Consider the following 22,867-nt stretch of genomic DNA (forward strand, 5'->3'; position numbering starts at 1 on the left):
AATCTACAAAAACTTTGAAACCTAATTATCGTTTTTCCTTCTAAAGACTACCTAATTAGGACTTAGGAGATCCAATGTAATTCATAATTTACTTAATTTCATAACAATTCCCTTCTTCAACTCCTACTCCAACACTTTGGGAATTACACTACAGCGTTCTACAAAATTCAATGACAAGAGTATATATATTATCACAGAATTTATTTCATTTGTAGTATCAAAGAGAAAACAAACAATTCAAACAAATATATTAAAACTTGGTTTCAACGAAAGACCAGTACAAAGACTGGCTCATTCGTATTTTGTTGGCCACTGGTGATGCCTTATTTTTGAATTTAGGAAAGAGAACAACTAGTCCAAACTGAAGGCCTAAAGAGGCACGGATTCGACAAGGAGTGAAACCACAACATCCTTGAGAAAGATTCCAGCATGAGTAAAGCCATCGTCATGCTTGTATAAAACTTCAATCATTCGTGCAAGATTGACAATTCGTAGTATTATCTGCATGGGGAAAATGGTAGGGCGGTGGCACGTTTCGTTTACGTCCTTCCATGCATTATTCACTTGCTTGCTTAGTTCGATTATTGCTTGTTCCTCCGTGGCTTCATGTTCTTTCATGTAGCATTCCACAGATGAGGCAACATGCCCTCTCTTCTGCTCAAACTTCAAAAAAATGAAAAAAAAAAAAAACATATCAAGGTTATAGTAGTAGTAATTAGGGGTGAGTTCAAAAAACCGAAAACCAAACCGAACCGAAGCCGAAAAAAACCGAACCGAAAAAAAACCGAACCGAAACTGCCAAACCGAACCGAACCGAATCTGGTTGGTTCGGTTTCGGTTTTTGAGGTCCGAAAACCGAACCGAAAAAAAAAAATCATATATAAATTCTAAAAAAACATGTAGGCGCCGGGGTTTGAACCCCTTCCCTATAGCTTAGGATTAGTTGCTGCAAGGCAACTTGACTGCAGGCTTTGAGTTGTTATTATTGTACCAGTACAATATTTATAGGTTTCTTGTATTTAATGCTTTATAAAATTTCTTAAACTTTACAAACCCTAGCCGTCTCACACTTTATCTCACTTCCCATTTCAGATTTCAAACACTCCTCCGCTGCTTCCTCTCTCTGCCTTTGCTTCCTCAGCCCCTCTCTCTCTCTCTCTCTCTCTCTCTCTCTCCTTCCTCTCTTCCTCCAAATCACTCTCTCTCCAGTCTTCTCATGTCCTCCTCACGGATTCCTTCTTCCAAACCATGATTTTCCCTCGCCCCTTTCGAATCAGAACCCCCTTTAAATTGAAAGATTCGAATCCGGGTTTTCCGATCTCTCACAGGTAATTTTCGAATCAAAACTAATATGATTTATAATTTTATATTGTGATTTACTGAATTAAAATGGGTTTTTCTTTTCATTATTTGTTGGGATTTGCATGTTATAATCTTTGCAGATTTGTTGGGATTTTATATTGTAATTTTCGTATTCATTTGCAGATTTGTTGGGATTTTATATTGTGATTTACTGAATTAAAATGGGTTTTTCTTTTAATTATTAGTTGGGATTTTGCATGTTATAATCTTTGCAGATTTGTTGGGATTTGGGATTTTATATTGTAATTTTCGTATTCATTTGCAGATTTGTTCCAGTTCGTATTCATTTGCAGATTTCTTCCAGTGCAGATTTGCAGATTTGTTACAGTTCATATTCATTTGCACCAACACCCAATAAGTTTCTGCATCTTCAGTGCTCGCAATCAATCGTTGCAGATTTGTTCCAAATTAAAAAAAAATATCATGGAAAAAACCGAACCGAAAAAAATCAAAACCGAAAAAAATCGAACCGAAAAAAAAACCGAAAAAAATTGAACCGAACCAAACTGAACCGAAATTTCGGTTCGGTTTCGGTTTTGACTAAAAACCGAACCGTTTCAAACCGAACCCAGCCCTAGTAGTAATAGTAGTAGTAGAACAAATCTAGCTAATAAAGAAACAATAAAAAACTATATATGCAAAGAAAAAAAGAAAAAATTGGAGAATTAATTGATTCTGAACTTTAGTCGAATTGGAGTTTTTGCCACTAAACTAAAAATCTTTGAGTATTGATCCTTGAACTTGCCACAATGTGGAGCATTGATATTTTCGAAGACAGAAGTTCTAATAGAGCAACACAAAAGAATCATTATTCCACACAATGACAAGTTCATAGATCAATACTCAGAAATTTTTTGTTCAAGGATCGATACTTTAATTTTCTCAAGAAAAAGAATGGTAATACTACGTAGTAATGAATTTATATAATTAAGAACATACCTTGTGAGACTTCATATCATCCACGAGTCTACCAATTAATGATGCTGCCTTTACAATCTGAGGGTCACTAAACACCCAATCCAAGGAGTCTTTTGTAACAACACTTCCCATTCCAACAAGGGATGTGGTTGCTAGCGTGAAGGGCTGGTTTGGTATTGCTGTGCTTTGAAAAAAAGCTGCTGTGAGAATAAGCGGCTGTGCTGTGAGAATAAGCGGCTGTGAAATAAATCAGCAGAGTGTTTGGTAAACTTTTTTGTAAAAGTGCTTTTGAAAAAAAAAAGCAGTCTGATAGTGGATCTTTTCATTAAAGGAGCACTGTAGTTCTGTGTGCTTTGAAAAAAAACCAGTTTTCCAAAGCTACAAATTGCAGCTTCAGCTTTTTCCTTTGATTTCAGCTTATTCTCACAGCAGCTTCCAAAATAAGCCTTTTTTTTTAAGTTTACCAAACACCAAAAACACTCCCAGCTTTTTTTCATAAGAGCTTTTTTTAAAATCACCTCAATCCCAAACTGGGGCGAAGTAGGATGTATTAAGTGCTTCTGACAAATATTCATCCATGGTTGGTGTGTAGTTATCATAGAACCATTTCGCTTCCTTGAAGTAAGATTTAACTTGGATTTTCATCTGAGAGACGACCAAGCGATGTACATATACGTAATAAAGCTTCAATTAATCTTGCTTCTATAATTAATTACTCATGACGATCAAAAATGGTATATAATACAAATTACCACGTAACAGTAATTAGTATGTGTGACTTACTGCTTCTCTCGCATAGTGGATGCGATATGAGTTTCCCTCGTTTCCAAGCTTTTCCTCAATTTCAGCGTAGAGATCCAACAATGCTTGATAACAGACTTTCATGTACTGCTCAGGCAGATGAACCATGGCAGAGATGTCCCACCTGATGATCCACGACGAAACATTTAAAATAAGCTAGTGAAACAATCCAAGAAGACTATCATCCAAAAGTACTAGCTGATGTTCGCATTTCAGACGTCTTGCTTCTGTTAGAAGCGCGTACTGTCTACGTTCAATGAAATAAAATAAAAAATCAAGCTAATCAACCACTGTAAATTGTGAGATGAACAAATTAAACGATTATTATTAGTTTATTTTCAAACCTTTCAACAGCTTCAGTAAACAGCTCTAGTTCTCCAAATGTGCCGTACACGTCATAAATATCATCAATAACGACCATGATGGCAGTAACTTTTCCAAATATCATCCTAGCAAAGGAGTATTCAGGTTCATAGTAGCACCCTAAAGCCCAAAGGTAGCTCTCAACTACTTTGTCCCTTGCAAACGGTAACTTGTTTACAAAGTCCAACTCCTTCCACCATCTGCATTAATTAATTTAAGTACAATTTGATTAATGCATAACTAGTTTTGCATGAAGTTGATGGTATTAATTGCCAATAATATATATATACATATATATGTATAATAACCTTGTAATTTCACTTAGTTCCTTCTGATGGACTTTCTGCAAGAGGTTGAAATCCAACTTTGCAAAAGTTAGGAGAGTCTCATTATGTGAATTATTTTCGCGGTAGATGGACAAGTACTGCCTTGCTTCTAGCCTTGGGTTGCCCTTCCAGAATGGCTGGTACAATGCATGCTTTACTTGTTGCAAAAGTGGCCCGGGGCTTAAACTATGTGCTGCTGACTCGAGATGAGTGGTGGTGAAGTTTAATGCCTCTTCTAGTATATCTTCTCCGTGTACCCTCAGATGCGTAGCTTCGTACAAGCTTAGTAGTCCGACGATATCATTCGTGAGTGATCCCTTAAATTTCGCATCATTGACGTCCTTGAACTTGTTGAACATGTCTGCTTCAAAAAAAATATTAATTAATGCATGCATTACGTGCTTAGGGTACGACCTTTATGCATTACGTGCTTAATTAGAGGAAAAAAAGTTTAATCCGTATATAGCTATAGAACAATCCATGAGCACCGAGAGGGCCGGGAGGGGGAACTTACCACATGAAATATTATAACCTTGTTGTCTAAGCAATCAAAAATAGAGAGCAGCAGCGTGAAGATCCTCATCATCATCACTTCCTTGGTAATAACAGTGATATGAGTTGTTGTGAATTTGTAGCAAAACTTGATCAATCTCATTTTCAAAATGACGGGAGACGCCTAAGCGCTGAATGGCATCAATCAATTCCAATTTTTTCAAAGATTTACTAGGCGTTGGAGCCATTATCATCCTCGTCACTCTTTCCTTCAGTTCTTGAATACGTTGCTCTTCTTCTATATTTGTTTCCTGAAAAGACAAATTGAAACGGAATTAGAAAGAATGAAAAAAATACTAAATATATAATGACAAACTATTAGTCTAAATGAATTTCGCACAATAGAAGCATATGATAAGAAATAATCGCCCCAAATGGTGGAAGAGAAATTTGCTGAACGTCGATTAACATCATTAGTCGTCGTTTTTGGGGTTTGATGTGCTTGAGGTGCAGACATTTTATTTTTCAAGGGCTGGTGGGAGTTGGAGTAGGTTATTTGTTACTTATATACACTTCCAGGGTGGTGTTTTTTTTTGGGGGAAGTTGAAGGGTTGGCCTGGTGGGGCGTGTAATATTATTTTCTCTATTCTCATAACGGGCTAATAATAATGTGATTCAATCAGTTATTTATTAAATATTATTTTCTGTATTCTTAATGTAAATTTTATAGAGACTAATTTTATTATATGGATTCAACTGCTTTATTACATTATTAAACAATCATTTGACAACTAATTTAATCACATTATTATCTGCGTGCGAAAAACTTTTTTTATAATCTGCATTACACGCCTCTTAAGATGTTTTGAACGTGTTTAAAAATAAAGAAAATCATATTTAATGAACATTTGATTGTTTTATGAAGCGTGTAATGCCAGTTATAAAAAAAGGTCTTTCACACGTGGATAATAATGTGATTAAATTAGTTGTCAAATGATTGTTTTTTTTTTCTTTTAAAAAACGATATTACCTACACTAAGGGAGAGAGAGTGGACTTAGCCTTACAATGGACTATCAATAATATGATTCAATCAGTTGTTTATTAAATATTATTTTCTCTATTCTTAATGTAAATTCTATAGAGACCAATGTTATTATGTGAATTTAGTTGCTTTAATTGGTTTATGGGGGATTTCTTCTAGCATGCTCTAAAATTATTCATTAACTTCAAATATTTGGCTTTTCTTTTGTTAATTTACGCATATGAATACATTTAAAACGTATAAGTCATCCGTAGCACGCCGTGATTTAAAAAATACATTTTGCACGCACGTGAGCGTGTGCAAAAAGGCTAGTAATAAAGGTAAAAGAGAGAAAACTCTCGAGTTTAGGAGAAGAAGACAATGTAGCAGGGAAATTGATGTTTCTTTTTTGTGAGGTAAATTGCTTTTGCAAAGGTAGGGTGTGTGTGGTAAATAAGAATCATGTTTTTTTTTGGAAAAAACGTGTTCACAAACAATCACGCGATGTATCGTGTTCAATAATATATTGTCGTTTTTTTAATTTTTCTTCGCAATGCATTATTAGATTACACCGTGTTGCCCTCTAAAATTTACATAGACTTGACACCACCACCACCACAATGATACAAAAGTCATATAGCCGTACTATAAAATTCTTGTCAACAAATCGAAAAGAAGAAATAGTTGTCACTTAGTACTACTGTGTAATGATATTCTTTTTCAATTGTAAGTTTGTTGACCCTAAAAACTACAAAGCCTACGTGGCGCGCAGGCCGAGTAATTAATGAGCTAACTACGTCCTTCGGTGAATGCGGGGCGTGCCAACTCGTCGGCCGAGCTCGGCCGAGGAGTAAATTTGTTGATGTTGCGTTGGGTCGCGCTACTGACTTCTGCGTCTTGCGATTGCGGCCGAGAAAGGAACACGTCTCGGCCTCTTGGGCTCTCGAACCTGAAGACAAGATTACTATTCTTACGAAGTTCGATATCAAATTCGGCTTTCAATGTGCCGAATGTAATAACTGTAACACCTCACTTCGCCGAGAAGGCTGATGAGATGACCTCGACCAATAAGGATTTAGAAACCCTTCTCGACCGAGACTTGGATAGGTAATCAATCGTTCTCGCCGCAGTGCTGTTGATGCCAACGGAAGATACTGCGAGACCAACTGACTCTACGGTGACAGAGCTATCTATGCCGACTTAAGATATCACCGGTTGCTTCCACAGTGTTGTTGATGCCAACGGAAGATGTGTCAGCGAAAAAGGAAAAAAGAAAAATCACAAGTTGTGAGAGTTTGCGCATGGCAATTTTGTATTGATTTGCAGGGGTCCCTTAAATGATGCCACTGCCTATGTATTTATAGTGGCTGTAAACCCATTGGATGATGTGTTGGCCTAACCAACACTCCGTCTCACGAGTCGTATGCGCATATGCCTCTACGAAATCCTGTAAAGAATTGCCATTCAAATATGCTTCCACCCATCATCTGGTCACTCATGCATCTTTATCCTGAACCAAAATATATGATGAGGCCACGCGCTTGATGAGATATATTCAATCTCAAACGGAACTCTAGGCCACGTGGGCTTGTCTCCGCTAATAATGTTGCATGCATGCTCCATGCAATCTTCATGAACTCAAATGGATAATCACAAACCAACCCCATTTGATTGTGAATCCACCCAATCTCCACATGCTGCATGCTTTTCAAATCAAATATGACTAGCTCAATTCCTTATCCAAGCAAAAAGCCATGACTTTGTAGACTTCCACAACTTTCGCCATGTTAATCCCATTTCATCCCGATATCCTCAGACTCAAAAAACTCTCTTAAGATAATTACCATAATTAAAATTAATAGTAATATAAAAAAAATCAGTTTAGTCTTGGAGCCATCTAATGGTTTTAACGCAACGGGCCGATAGCATAAAATCGGGTCCAAACAAAGTTAGAAAGAATTTTTAACAAACGATATTCTTTTTCACTTAGTACATATTCTTTTTATTATTATTATTAATAAACGGTATTATCTACACTAAGGGAGAGTGGGTAGGCTTAGGCTCACAATAAGCTAATAATAATGTGATTCAATCAATTATTTATTAAATATTATTTTCTCTATTCTTAATGTAAATTCTATAGAGACAAATTTTATTATTTAGATTTAGTTGCTTTAATTGGTTTATGACACTCGTTTATCTCTCCATCATTTTCATCAGTGGGTTCCATCATCTTTCCATCCATCTACAAGTTCGATCGATTACCGTCGATGTTCTCCACGATTTGTCACGGTATTTTGGGAGGGGTGTGTAGAGCTTTAGCTCTGGTGTTTGCACCACCACCCTTGTGGGCTCTTGTTGGTCCTTCTCGATGTTCACCCTCGTTGGCGATATTGCCCATGGGATCTGTTTTCCCACGGTCTTCCTTTAGCAACATGGAGTGTAGCTTCTGTATTTTGTGGCGGCGATCGTTGTTGTGGTGGTTCTGGGAAGATGTTGCAACCTCTCTCTTACTCAACTTTGGGATTACTGATGGAATAATTGAAGGAAGTCAAGAGGGTCAACAGTCTGTGGTGATCATGGCATGGAGCAAGTTCTTTGAGGCGGCAACTTTTGCAACATGGACTGTAGCTTCTCTAGGATTTTGCTTTTTGTTGTTTTCTGTGTGTTGGGCTTCCAAACTGTTTTTGGGCCCTCTTTTGTTTTATGGTCCACCTTGTGCTTACTTTGTATCTGGACCACTACTTTGTAATGTGTGTTGTCGGTAATAAATTGTCCACTTTGTTCCAAAATAAAAATAAATAAAAAATAAAAAGTTAGATGCTAAAATGCATAGATGGAGATTAATCCAAACCGCTCAAATCCACAGCACAAATTCCAGATTGATCAGAACCATTAGAAAGAAAGGCTTCTCTCACAATTTAAGCAAACCACCTTTCCATTTCTCCCTAATCACTCTCTCTCTTTCTCTCGATTATTGCTATCTCTCTCTCTCTCTAATCTCTCTCTCTATGGAGAAATTTTTAGTTGTGGCAGGAACAGGAACAGGAACACATATGGTACATCATGTGTTTTAATAGGAGTGGTGGGAAATTTTATTTTTTAAGTTATTAACTTTTTAGCATACATATCTCACCATTTGTATAGTGACACGTGATGTACCACCCCATGTACCAGTCACATTGAAAAATCTCTGCCAATAAGGGACAGTTACAGATCAAGTACATGTATATGCTTCTATATATAAAGCCAACACAAAAGGTGAATAGTGTTTTTGGTGTCACCAAGCTTCAACAAAAATATTTGTATAAAAATGCCCCCAAGACAAAAAAACTTCAAAGATATCCCAAAATAATGCATCAAATAAGGTATGGGTATTTTCATCATTTTAAGAGTGCTTTTGTAATAATTAATTTTTTTGTGCTATTTTTTTAATTAGTGCTTAACAATAGGCTAGAAATAATGTAATTCGACTAGTTGTTCATTCAATATTATTTTCTCTATTTTTAAATACGTTCAAAACATCTTAAGAGGCGTGTAATGCCAGTTATAAAAAGGGACTTTCGCACGCGGATAATAATGTGATTAAATTAGTTGTCAAATGATTGTTTTTTTTTAACAAACGATATTATTTACACTAAGGAGGAGGGAATGGACTTAGCCTCACAATGGGCTAGCAATAATGTGATTTAATCAGTTGTTTATTAAATATTATTTTCTCTATTCTTAATGTAAATTCTATAGAGACCGATTTTATTATGTGGATTCAACTACTTTAATTGGTTTATGAGGGGTTTCTTCTAGCATAATCTAAGATTATTCATTTACTTTAAATATTTTACTTTCATTTTGTCAATTTATGCATATAAATACATTTAAAACGTGTAAATCACGTGTAGCACGAATAAGGTTTTTCCACCAATAATAATATCAATTGGCGTGGTTACTCCACTTTAACTAATTGTTGACCCTAAAAACTACCAAGTCTACATGGCGCGCAGGCCGAGTAATTAATAAGCTAACTGCGTTATTCGGTTGAAAGCGGGGCATGCCAACTTGTCGACCGAGCTCGGCCGACAAGTAAAATTTGTTGACGTTGCGTTGGGTGTGCTGCTGACTTCTGAATCTCGCGACTGCGGCTGAGGAAGGAACACTCTCGGCCTTCGGGTTCTAGAGCTTGAAGACAAAGCTGCTAGTTCTGCGAAGTTCAATATCAAATTCGGCTTTCAATGTGTCGAATATAATAACTTGTAACACCTCACTTCGCCGAAAAAGCTAATGAGATGACCTCTGCCAATAAGGAAAAAATCCTTCTCGATCGAGACTTGGATAGATAACCAGTCGGCCTCAACGCAGTGTTGTTTATCCAAACTAAAGGTGTTTCGCGGTCGACTGATTCTACGGCAACAATGTTATTTATCCAAACTGAAGATGTTCGCCGGTTGCCTTCACAATGTTGTTTATCCAAACTGAAGATATGTTGGTGAAAAAGAAAATAAAAAAATCTCAAGATGTTTGAGAGGTTTCACGTAGAGCGAGGGTTTGCGCAAGGCAGTTTGTGTGTTGTGTTGGAGATCCCCTCTATGCTGCTGATGCTCTTGTATTTATAGCAATGCAGTCTGTTTGATGGCTTTGTAAAACTATTCGCCGTGTAAATTGCCAATAATATTCTTATGAATCTTATCTTCTGACCATCCGATTTGCATGCAATCCCATCTTTTGTGCTTGAAAATCTCCTTATCCCGTCAGTCCACCCTTGCGGTATAATCCTATTTTAAATAGGATATCATTAATCTGGCTGCTGGATTCAATACTTATCTCGTTATTCAAATCAACCAACAATTTCATGTGGACTTCCTAGACATTTCAAGCTGCATTATCATCGTCAGCATCCAGAAAGTCCACGTGTAGGCATGCATTGAAGGTAGTCTTCCATCAAATATCTTGTCAAACTCCATCCATCAGACTTTACAATTAGATAGGGGAGCATATGGCCCAAACACAATCCAACTAGAACTCATTTTCTTTTCAACCAACGCAGCTGGCACCAAATTAATCCCAAAAAAACATGGCTAATCCTTCACGTTGGACTCCCCCTTATCTTCATGCAATAAAGATTGCAATGTGGTTTAGATGAATAATCACCAATCAATAAAAATTGTTTGCCATCACGTGTTAGGACTCTTCACATAATGCTCTGATGCTCCAATCCATACGTCTGAATGCGTCAAGATAATTCATTATTAAAAGATAATTATTATGATTAAAAAACCATAATATTATCTCTTAACCAGAACAAAAATATCTTAACTTTCTTATCCGATGGTTAAGAACCATGCTCACTCAACGGCCTTGATTACTCGGGCCGATGGTGTAAAATCGGGTACAAACATTGCCCCCCAGTTTCCTTGAGCTTCGGCCCGAAAGCCGAATGGTTAAGGAAATTAAGCCTAGGGTCGAATAATTTCCAAGAGCATCACGACCAAAGAAGGAGGTCGAGAACCCATATGCTCAGGAATTTCCCTTCTTCGACAAACCACCCACATAGGTTTTGGCCGAGCTATTCATCATCGAGATTTTATGAAGAAGTAGCATGTCCCATCATTAATTCCTACCCTCAAAAGCATGATGGCTTTTCCTTTGGTAGTCTAGCAACATGAGGAACTTGACTGGGGACTTGAATGTCTATAAGTTCTCTGCTGAAATCACCGTTGGTTATTTAGCCGACTTAGGACATCTTCAGCGTTGTGACCATGGTGGAAAAGCATCCTCAAGCACTCCATACTTATCATCTTTCAACTACCATTATTTCTTATACAAGGCTCAACAGAGACTCCTTCGCCAGAAACTTTGTAAGTACTTCGACCGTCCACTTCATTTGGTCGAAAAATAAAAATGGAGCCGAGAATAAGAAAACTTGAGTATCAGTAACTCAGCCTACCATCAATCCTCGGCCACCTTTTACCTATTCGACTGTCGACAAATACCCATGTTGGCTGACATCCTCAATTTCTCAATCAAGAACGCCAAGACAAAGACGTCAAGCTTCTTGGTAGAGAAAGACAAGACCAAGAAATATACTATCGTCGAGCTCGACCGAAACCACGTAATAGATTAGGCATGTGATTGCATCGTGCTCAGCTGTCGAATGGCCTCTAATACACCGAGTGCCAAAACGATTAAACTGAATGGCTACGCTAGAAGATGATTAAAAATATGATTAAGCCGAGCACACCACTTATTCCTCCCTTATTTCTTTGAATATCGGCCCGTAAACCGAATGGTTGAGGAAAATATCAACTTTCATTTGAACTTACTCCACCGAATAAAGAAATACTCCAAAAATTGGGATCAAGTAACTGCATCGACGCCATTCATCTAAAAATTCATTCGGTTGTCAGCTGGATTTCAGAAGTTATCACGAACAATTCCTTCCGGCCAAGAAACATCAAGTAGCTATATATGCTTGGTGGGCCGAGAAACATCATCGTCGGCCGAGGAACATGTGATACTGCTACATGCAATGTTGCCAAGTATATATATATCAAACCCCATGACGCCAACTGGTTTCATATATATATATATAACCAAGGCCACAAAAAATCAAGCCTTGGAATGGTTTTTAACATCCACCGACCTTGCTCGCTTACTCTCGGCCTAGACGGCCGAATTTTTTTGTTTTTGTACGAGGTCAGGATGCTCGTTGCCCTCCTATCTTCTTATGCATCATCGGCTCAAACAGCCAGATGGATAATAAAATAAATTCTTATTCGTGACAACTCGACCAATCAAAGTCAGCAACGCCAATTATACCATCTTCTTAAGCATCGGTTGAATAGCTGAATGGTGAAGAAAATCAATTCTTTTTTTTTTAAGAAAAAAATAAATGGTCAAACCATAATCAAGCGGAGGCCAACAATGCTTTATTCTAAGCCGAGATCTTTTAATATCAAATTTCTCAACTTGATTTCGCTCTAGGCCGAATAAAGAATTTTCTCTAAATATTTTTGACTCAGTAAAATATTTTTCATTTTCGATCGCCGAATGTGTTGAACAATTATTATGCCCCCCCCCCCAAGCATAATTATTTTGTTAATTTCGGCTCTTAATTCGAATAGCTTAGCCGAATGGGATTTCTCTATATCGGCTTTATCACCAATAATCATATCAATTGGCGTGGTTTCGGCTTCTAAGATCACGTCTCCAATTACCATATCAATTGATGTGGTTTTTTCGTCTAAAGTCGTGTATCGGCCTCGTTCATCATTGGAACCTTCATTTGACGAATTATTTTCTGAGTCAATTTTTGGCTCAAAAACTTGAACTTTTTCTTCTAGGCCTACCACACTTTCATTCTCGACCGAAAAAACAAGTGGCCTAGGTTCTTCTTTGGCCGTCTTGACAATTTTCCTAGGCCGAAGTTTGATTGTTGTTGGAGCGGAAAATTGCCCCCATCTTCTAGACAACTTGTCAAGGAGTTTTGCTTTCTTCTTGTAGCAATGCTTCACTTGGCGCCAAGTCTCCAACGGAACCTATTGAAATCTTGATCTATCATGTGAACTTCGTAGTTTTAGCACTGTGTCCCACTGGGCGAGCCAAAATGTTGACCCTAAAAACTACCAAGCCTACGTGGCGCACAGGCCGAGTAATTAATAAGCTAACTATGTCCTTCGGTTGTATGCGAGGCGTGCGAACTTGTCAGCCAAGCTCGGTCGAGGAGTAAAATTTGTTGACGTTGCGTTGGGTGCACTGATGACTTCTGAATCTCGCGATTGCGGCCGAGGAAAGAACATTTTCAGCCTTCGGGTTCTAGAGCTTGAAGACAAAGCTTCTAGTTCTGCGAAGTTCAATATCAAATTCGGCTTTCAATGTGTCGAATATAATAACTTGTAACACCTCACTTCGCCGAAAATGCTAATGAGATGACCTCTGCCAATAAGGAAAAAATCTTTCTCGACCGAGACTTGGATAGATAATCAGTCGGCCTCGACGCAGTGCTGTTTATCCAAACTGAAGGTGCTCTGCGGTCGGCTGATTTTACAGCAACAGTGATGTTTATCCAAACTGAAGATGTTCGCCGATTGCCTTCACAATGCTGTTTATCCAAACTGAAAATGTGTTGGCGAAAAAGAAAATAAAAAAAATCTCAAGATGTTTGAGAGGTTTCGCATAGAGCAAGGGTTTGCGCAGAGCAGTTTGTGTGTTGTGTTGGAGATCCCCTCCATGCTGCTAATGCTCTTGTATTTATAGCAATGCAATCTGTTTGATGGCTTTGTAAAACTATTCGCCGTGTAAATTGCCAATAATATTCTTATGAATATTATCTTCTGACCATCCGATTTGCATGCAATCCCATCTTTTGTGCTTGAAAATCTCCTTATCCCGTCAGTCCACCCTTGCGGTATAATCCTATTTTAAATAGGACATCATTAATCTGGCTACTGGATTTGATACTTATCTCGTTATTCAAATCACCCAACAATTTCATGTGGACCTTCTAGACATTTCAAGTTGCATTATCATCGTCAGCATCCAGAAAGTCCACATGTAGGCATACATGGAAGGTAGTCTTACATCAAATATCATGTCAAACTCCATCCATCAGACTTTACAATTAGATAGGGGAGCATATGGCCCAAACACAAACCAAACTCATTTTCTTTTCAACCAACGCAACTGGCACCAAATTAAAAATTAAAAAACATGGCTAATCCTTCACGTTGGACTCCCCCTTATCTTCATGCAATAAAGATTGCAGTGTGGTTTAGATGAATAATCACCAATCAATAAAAATCATTTGCCATCACATGTTAGGACTCTTCACATGATGCTCTGATGCTCCAATCCATACGTCTGAATGCGTCAAGATAATTCATTATTAAAAGATAATTATTATGATTAAAAAAATCATAATATTATCTCTTAACCAGAACAAAATTATCTTAACTTTCTTATCCAACGATTAAGAACCATGCTCACTCAACGGACTTGATTACTCGGGCCGATGGTGTAAAATCGGGTCCAAATAGTTATATAACCCATCTATTGTGGATTCATAACTAATTTTGTCCAGCTCATATTTTGACAAGACAAACATGGACTGGACTTAAGTCGATTTCAATCGGTCAAAACATATCCCAACTAGCCCACCAAATATGCCCTTAAAGTTTAAGGATAGAAACCTAACTAATCGTGGTGCCTAAAGGAGATTCAAACTTAGAAGTATATTCCAACTTTGAAAAGGCACAAAGTTTTGACTGAAAGATTAGGCCCAACTGAACAAGAACAGAAACCAAATTATGCCCAACAATTTTAGCGTCCAAAGTGAGTGTCTGAGCCGTGGTTTAGAAACGTGTCTGATTTAAGGCCTGATCGTATAACTTAGCTACACTACGCACACATTTCCTATTCCTAGTATAAAAACATACATATTGCCATTAGGGGTGGGTTCAAAAAACCGAAAACCGAAAAAAACCGAAAACCAAATCGGACCGAGGCCGAAAAAAACCGAAAACCAAACCGAACCGAGGCCGAAAAAAAACCGAACCGAAACTGTCAAACCGAACCGAACCGAATCTGGTCAGTTCGGTTTCGGTTTTTAAGGTTCGGAAACTGAACCGAACCGATATATATATATATATTTATTTATTTTTTTTTTCAATATTATAAATAGTTTAGTCATTCAATCATAACAAAACATAACATGTTGCCAAGTTGGTTTCAGGGAAAATTTTCAAGTTGCAGCGCAAGGGTTCGAACCCTTTCGTCTGTTTGTTTGTTTATTGTCAGATAGCTTGGGTGAGAGACGTTACCAGATGTGGTGTGGAGGATTTTGCAAGGAATTCGAATAGTCGGCGTCTTTTGAAACTTGGGCTCGCAGACGGCTACAGTGAGGTAGCAGCCGTGGAGTACTTTGCATTTTCTATTAATCTGCCGATTTTCTGGATTTATTAGTGTTATGAAGTGACTGAGATCTATGAATGTGTGCTCATTTTCAGTGTGATTGTTTCTGGGATTCCGATTCCGCCCCACAGAAGAAGAGTTGGTCCACTATTACTTGCAGATGAAGCTCGAGGGATACTCCAAGCATATATATGTCGAGCTGTGAATAGAAGTCAAGAGCTACGAATAGAAATTAACTGCATGCATATATATTATTATCTGCTCGCACAAAAAATTATTTCTAATTATCATGCTATGTCTTTGATTCTGGCAGTTATGGATACTCCAAGGAAAGATTTGTCTGGTCTTTGATATCTGTTGTTGGTATCTTTTGGCAGTTATTATTTTTTTCTTTCTAATAACTTACTGTTAATTTCTTAGATTATCTATTGTGTTTGTAAATTCTATTGCGGTTTTATAGAATTTGTCTGCCTCTTCCTCAGCCCCTCCAAATATTCAGTATGCAGCTCTTGTGATTAGTTGCTCATTTATTATTGAAGGTACAGCTTGATGCATTATCTTTCAAAACAATGATGGGAAGCCCAATCATATGATTAGTTTATTTGTTTCACATGTTCCCCCTTTTAACCTTTGCATCCATTATGTAGGTGCTTCTCTTCTTGTTGCCATACAAGCCGTCAAGAAAGGTGTGGCTGCTGAGGGCATGAAATTGAGAGACTATATATGGCGCAGACATGATCCCATGTCTGTTGCAGTCATGATAGAGGTAATACACTGGGTTGTTCTTTCTTTGTTCTCCCTTGGTTGTTGGAAATTTTTTGTTTCTGTGATTGCAAAGTAAGACACGATTAGGTATGGAAATGGGGACCAATGAAAGTTTCAGCAACACCAATGAGTATATAAGAGTCTTTATTTGCAAGAAACTATCTCAAGCAGTCAAACCCAACATGTAATGTCTTTGTAACCCTTCATTAACATAGCATAAGCCTAGAGTTGATTGGAAATGATGAAGCCACACATTTTCTGGTATGATAACAAGCTATTATCCCTCTGTAAATTATCTCATGTATGCAGGATAGCGCAGCTGTAACTGGTCTTGGTACTCCACGAGAACTTGGATCAAGAGACCTTTCCAACTTTCTGTCATCTTTGAGTCACACCTCAGTACAACATAAACCTGATGTTTATGCCCAAACAAATATCTATGACGAGCATCAGCGGTCACAATGGGCATGGTGTGTGTGTGTTGTGTTGTGTTGAATAACCGAAAAAGGATGACTCTGAAGTGACTTTGAATGTAAACTTTCATATTTTCAATTTTTTTTTTAAATTTTTGGAGGAAGACAAAAAAAAAAAAAAAAAAAAAAAAACCAAAAAAAAACCGAAACCGAACCGAAAAATCCAAACAAAAAAAAAACTGAAAAAATTTGAACCGAACCGAACCGAACCAAACCGTTGAGAACCGAACCCAGCCCTAATTGCCATACACAGACATTTACACAGAAAAAGGAAAACTACAAAGAAATGTTAACTCCCTTAAAAGAAACCTTGGCAAACTTGTTACAATTTTGGCCCTTCCAATTGCTACTTCTAGCCACTTTCCTCGTCCTCTTATACAGATGGTCATCCACCTCCGCAAACGCACCACCACCTTCTCCACCAAAGCTCCCTATCATTGGAAACCTTCACCAAGTAAGCTTGCAAATTCATCGCTCACTTCAAACCTTATCTCAGCGACACGGGCCTCTCATGCTGATCCATTTTGGAAGTACGCCAGTCCCTGTGGTCTCGTCCGCTGAGGCTGCCTGCGAGATCATGAAAACCCATAACACCACATTTGCCAACAAACCCCAGATCATATTCTTCAAGAAGTTTTGCTACAATTTCAAAGATGTGTCATTTGCACCTTATGGTGAGTCACTACTAGAATTATAGCTATACAACACCAACGACCGTCAACTTGCACCTCCAAAATCCTCTTCCCGTCCTCTATCCAACTCCCAAGTTAGTTTCATCAAATTCGAAGCCGAATTTCCTCAATTTCATATCTAAGAAACGGTAACCATGGATTTTCCGGCCAATTTACAGCCAAGCTTGCCGGAATTGGACCTCGACCCAAGAGGTAAAGATGATCCTCTCCTCGTGGGCTGTCTTCCAGTGTAAGTTCTTTTCCAAAATAAAAACGTTCAGCTTTTGGATCGATTCTAGATTTCAAATCTTAATTCCATTTTCTGTATGCATGTCGAAGATTGGGGACGAGGAAGGTGAATCAAGGTTGTTTGAGACCTGGGCCGAGAAGAATGGAAGTTTTTGTAGGTCTTAGTTGCTGGAAGAGACGAGGAAGAGCGTGCCGAAGAGTGGAAAGGTGATGCATTTGATTCAGGTGTTTGAGAAGCTGGTTTCGATTCAGAGCTCGAAGGATCCGGATGAGCAGAATGGGGAGGAGGAAGCAGCGGAAGAGATTGGGAAGAAGGCGGCCAAGTGGGCATTGCCCGGATTGTAGCCTCCTAAGGCACCGGAAACACAGGTCTCGTCTTCTTCGTTTTTCCCGCCAAACTTGTTGTTGACGACGGAGAATCTCGGTCTGGATCGGCAAACTTCAGTCTCTTCTTCTTGGGATGGAAGTCTGGAAAGGTTAGCAATTATACTTGATTATAGTTAGCATGAGAATTTGATGCACATCAGGTGTTTGTTGTATGTCCTGACTCAGTTTGGTTGTGCTCTTTTGACTAAACAGTGTCTCAAGCAGGACTTCGAATGGGGGGGCGAAGGAGCCGAGGAAATGTAATTCTTGTCCTTACTGTTTTTACATTATTTGTAGATTGAAAATGATTGACTAACTCAGGTTACCTCTGTATTCCGGTTTGAATTTCAGAGCTCTGAATCTTGTAGCACAATCGGAGGAGGGAGATGGAAGAAGAAAAAGCAACTGAGAGCCACTAGCACTAAGCCATTCAAGCTAAGAATATAGGTAAACTGTGCTGAAAATGAATGGTATCGAAAAGCACTCGAAAGTTTACTTGGCTTGCGTTGCTTCTAACTTTGTTTTGTGATATCACTGCAGGAAAGGGGAAGACAAAAGGAGGAAGAATTCACGAAGAAGCTACAAGAGATGATGATGGAGGAGGAGAGACAGCGGATACCAATTGCTTAGGGCCTCCCATGGACAACTGACGAAGCAGAGGTATAGATACCAATTCAATGTCCCAAATCACATGAAAAATACTATTTAAGTGATTTTATTGCTATTGCAAGACAGACAAGACCGAACGACTAACTTGTATGCATATCTTTGTATTTGTCATCTAAGTGCTTACTGAAACCTCTAGTAAAAGAAATAACAATACCAACAGACCTGAAGCTCCACAGTGACATGCGGGCAATAGAGCGAGTAGAGTTTGACCATCAGGTGATTTTGAATACTTCAGCCTTAAGAATATGTGCTTTGTCTCTATATTTTCAATCACTCAGCTTAGTAGTGCATATAAACTCTGAAAAAAAATTGTTTTCAGGTAGCATTTGGGAAATAAGTTATTGCCTCGATTTTGTAGAATTAACTTTGTGACATCATCCTAACATGTAAATTACTTGTGGGGACAAATTTTGTAGAATAAACGTTTATGTTTGCATCGTAACATGGAATGACAATCTTAACATGAAATGAACAACTGTGAGATATCTGTAAGGACAACTTCATGAAGTTGCTCTTCTTAAATATGTCGCTTTGGAGATAACAGATGTATATAAGTGTTGGTATGTTGGGCATGTGACAACAAATTGCCTTTCTGAATTTGGTTTTTATGTGTGTGCACCCATCAGGTGGTAGAGAAGATGAGCCTGTTTGAGCAATACAAGATGGAAAGAGAAAGACTGCTGAAGGTAAAGAGTTATTGCACTTGATGAGCAATTCAGTCTATTCGTCACCACTCATATAGGTTTCCCTGTGGTCCATTTTTCTGTGAAGCAATTCAGTAATTATATTTGATGCTTACAGATCACAGAGAAGTTGATAGCAGATATGTTCTTAGTTGAAGCAATTCAGTAATCATATCTCAGTGTTGTCCTCAACTCTAATCACTTTAACAGTTGGACTTGAGTTAACATTATTCTTACGAAATTTGTGGGTTTGATTTTGGGTGCGGGTTGCAGCTGATGATCAGATTCAAGTTATTGAAATGATTAAGCTCTTGGAAACAAAGGGTTGGAAGACTTTTTAAAGTTTGGTTCCAACATTTGTACAAAATTGCATAAAATATCAGTTGTGCAAATTTATAGTTGTTTTCTTATATTTTAATGATATTACAATTTGTTTTCTCACCAAAAACAGAAAAAGAAATATGATACTCCAATTTGGGTGCCCACACAGGGCATCCTTTGTTTTAAAACACAATTTGCAACTTTGACACCAACGTGAATTAGGGTGGCACTGTTTGCAGATGGCACCAATGTAATAAGGGTCTCCATTGTTACAATAGAGTCCTCTACATAGGACATGTTCTCTAATTTAGTGGCTGCTTGGTGGCAATTGAGGTTTGCCACCAACGTGAGTGTCCACAACTGACAGGAGACACCAATGAAAAGGGTGTCCTCTAGCCAAAATTCTAGTAGTGAGTATTGGAGAAAGGTTTCGCTCTTTTCGTGCAGTGAGAGAAGAGGAGATCAAACCCTTGATCAGCAACATAACTAAGCAGTGCTCCTCCTCCTCTTCGACGTCAACATCGTCAACTTTGAATTTAAGCGAAATGCTCGTGACGCTTACTAACGACGTCATATGCAGAGTGGCTCTAGGGACCAAGTAGAGTGAGCCAATGGATGATTCTCTTGTCAAGAATGAGGACCAAAAAGATGTCGTGGACATTTTGCTTTCCCTTCAGAAAGATAAATTAGCTCGTTCTCCTATTGATCGAGTTAGCATAAAGGCTATCATTTGGCAATTAACACTCCCTTAGTGCCTTATCTTTATTTTTTATTTTTTTGTAAACATGGTGTACTCTTATCTTTACATAACAAAATGTTTGAATGAATAAATTTTCACATACAATGATGTCTCTTAAGTTTGACAACCTCATTGTTGACACACTCTCTAATACAGATGGGTCTCACATACAATAGTAACGTCTGCCTCTACTCTTACATGCGTGCAATATATATATGCATGGTCAATTTTGTGTGTATAAATAGGTTTTCAATTAAACTACCAAAATTTTTCCTTTAACTTAGAAATATAGAACAAAGAGAGGTTAATTAATAGTTGTACTTGTACTTGAAGGCCGTGATCAAGGAGAGTCTCCGCTTACATCCTCCAGCTCCAATACTAATGCCAAGGATGTCGTCGCAAGATGTGAAAATAAACGGTTACGACATTAAAACCAGCACACAAGTTCTGGTGAATGCATGGCAGATTGGAAGAGATCGCAAGTCGTACGACCAGCCAGAGGAGTACGGGCCAGAAAGGTTCTTGGATGGTGCCGTAGATTATAAAGGGAACTACTTCCAATTCTTCCGTTCGGCGCAGGAAGACGAGGCTGCCCAGGGATTCAGTTTGTCATCGCTATTAGCGAGATTGCTTTTGCAAATTTAGTGCACAAGTTCGACTGAGGATTGCCTGATGGTGCAAGAGGGGAGGACTTAGACATGACCGAAAACATTGGTGCAGCCCTACATAGAAAGTATCCTCTTCAAGTTGTGGCTATTACATTTTCTGACTGAAGTGTATCACCGTGTGTATATTTCAGGAGAAGGAGTCAGTCTTGTAATAAAACTGCTTCAAGGACAGTGTGGCCCTATTCTGGCCGTTCAAAAATAGTTGCCCAAAAAAACAAAAGAAAAATACCGGCCCTCCCAACCATATTTCAATTGAGTACTTTGAATTTACTATCTATTATGTTCTTTTTTCTTAATTCAATAAAATATCTCCTGTACCTAATCCAATTGGGTCAATTGGGTTACCATGCTCTTTGTGAGCCCCATATATAGTATTTTAGAGTGTGATTAAAAGTCGATTAGGTAATGTTTAATAAATCAGTTTTTCGTTTTATATATACAAAATTAAGTGTAAAATGTATTTGGTGGACTATTTTAAAGAATAAGGTTAGAAAATGAAAACCACAACATGCAAAATTTAACTGTTGATTGGAGTATGGTGTGTGGACCTAAACATGAAGGTGGGCTTGGTCTTCGTGAATTAGCTTCTTTGAACTTGACGGCTATGCTTAGTTTTAGATGGGATGCTTTACAATCCTCTTCTTTGTAGGGTTCTTTCGCTCGTCAACGTTTTCCTCTTTCGCCTTACAAAAACCAAAATATATATTTACAGTCTTCAGTGTAGCATGGTCTGAAACGCGCTTTGCCTATTTTGAATAAAATAGTCATTGGATTATTTGTGATGGGATGTCAGTTTCCTTTTGGTTTGACAAATGGTTGGATGAACCCATTATTAGCCCTTATTTATCTTCATCATTTCACCTAAGGTTCTTCCTCGGGTTTCAGATATTATTGAAGCACAATGTTGATCTTTACCAGATTACTTTATAAATTTATTCCCTAATGTGGTGCAACAAAGTTTACATCTACCTTTGCCCTTAAATGTCGAGGATGACATATTGATTTGGGAGCCCTTGCCTACAGGGAAGTTTTCTTTTTCTTCTGGTTATCAGCTTATTCGAAGTAAACATAGTGATTGTGCTTGGGCTAAGGTTATTTGGCAACATTTTATTATGCCACGACTATCTATTTTGGCTTGGCAGCTTTTTCATGATAAACTTCCTACCAAGGGTGCACTTCAACGATGTGGTATTTCTTTGGCATCCATTTGTTGTTTATGTCATAATTCTGAAGAATCTACAGCTCATCTTTTCTTCGGCTGTCGGATATCTAGGCAGCTTGTTACCTTTTTGCCTCTTTCAAATTCTTTGGATTTTTTTTTTTTTGGGATATCTATGTGCATAAATCTTTTTCCCAACAATTGCATAATCTTTGGGTTTTTGTGGGTCTTTCTACTATTGCTGCTATTTGGAAGGCTCGAAATAAGTTTATTTGTGAGGACTGACCAATCTGTTTTCATCATCTCTGCATGTTTATCAATTATGCGATTGTTCATGGTGGAAAGTTTATTCCTGGTTACTCTCAAGGTTTTAACACTCGAATCATCTCTTCGTTGGGGATCCGACCTATCTCTGGCAAGGCACCTACTATTCTTCTTGTCCTTTGGTCTCCTCCTTGGTTTCCTTGGATCAAACTTAATACAGATGGTTTATCTAAAGGAAATCTTGATCCTGCTGCTTGCGAAGGAGTTTTCAGGAGTTGTCATGGTTATTTTCTTGGTGGTTTCTGCTAATGGATTGGTCATCGCAACTTTTTTTTTTGCAGAATTATCTGCAATTATTATTGGTGTAGAGTTTGCATATCAGCTGGGTTGGCATTGTCTTTGGTTGGAAAGTGATAGTTGTAGTGTTAATTATACTCTTCAATCGTCTGATTTTAATCCTCTTTGGCCTCTCTTTACACAATGGTCTATTTGTTTGGATCGCATTCAGAAAATGACTTTCTATGCATCTCACATATATCAAGGAGGAAATTTTGTTGTGGACAATTTTGCTAACATGGGCTTGTCTTCTCCAACTTTAACTTTGCATGATTCTCCTCCGCTAACGGCTCGTGCTGCATTGTTTTTAGATTATA

General features: G+C 38.1%; 1 protein-coding gene, 3 long non-coding RNA genes and 1 pseudogene across 5 annotated transcripts; 4 read left to right on the forward strand and 1 right to left on the reverse strand.

Moving 5' to 3' along the window:
* Window positions 1-262: 262 nt before the first annotated feature.
* LOC103430954 ((-)-germacrene D synthase-like) lies at window positions 263-4,779 on the reverse strand (annotated as a pseudogene).
* On the forward strand, window positions 680-1,914 carry LOC139194267 (uncharacterized). Its single transcript, XR_011579029.1, has 2 exons — window positions 680-1,328; window positions 1,628-1,914. It is a non-coding gene; the product is annotated as an uncharacterized lncRNA (long non-coding RNA).
* A 10,219-nt stretch (window positions 4,780-14,998) lies between the features above and the next one.
* LOC139194268 (uncharacterized) lies at window positions 14,999-16,557 on the forward strand. Its single transcript, XR_011579030.1, has 4 exons — window positions 14,999-15,178; window positions 15,283-15,726; window positions 15,835-15,953; window positions 16,262-16,557. It is a non-coding gene; the product is annotated as an uncharacterized lncRNA (long non-coding RNA).
* Window positions 16,558-17,076: 519 nt separating this feature from the next.
* LOC103411378 (uncharacterized) lies at window positions 17,077-19,461 on the forward strand. Of its 2 annotated transcripts, XR_011578831.1 has the most exons (9): window positions 17,077-17,191; window positions 17,276-17,346; window positions 17,436-17,821; window positions 17,925-17,971; window positions 18,063-18,158; window positions 18,252-18,371; window positions 18,498-18,596; window positions 19,007-19,066; window positions 19,182-19,461. It is a non-coding gene; the product is annotated as an uncharacterized lncRNA (long non-coding RNA). The 2 variants fall into 2 exon arrangements; XR_001789612.3 differs by lacking the exon at window positions 17,077-17,191 and having other exon boundaries at window positions 17,204-17,346.
* Window positions 19,462-19,995: 534 nt separating this feature from the next.
* On the forward strand, window positions 19,996-20,768 carry LOC139194794 (cytochrome P450 736A117-like). Its single transcript, XM_070819709.1, has 2 exons — window positions 19,996-20,094; window positions 20,457-20,768. The coding sequence occupies exons 1-2, from the start codon at window positions 19,996-19,998 to the stop codon at window positions 20,766-20,768; spliced, it is 411 nt and encodes a 136-aa protein (XP_070675810.1).
* The last annotated feature ends 2,099 nt before the right edge of the window (window positions 20,769-22,867 follow it).

Source organism: Malus domestica, chromosome 03, assembly GCF_042453785.1.
Source record: "Malus domestica chromosome 03, GDT2T_hap1".
Lineage (NCBI taxonomy): Eukaryota > Viridiplantae > Streptophyta > Magnoliopsida > Rosales > Rosaceae > Malus > Malus domestica.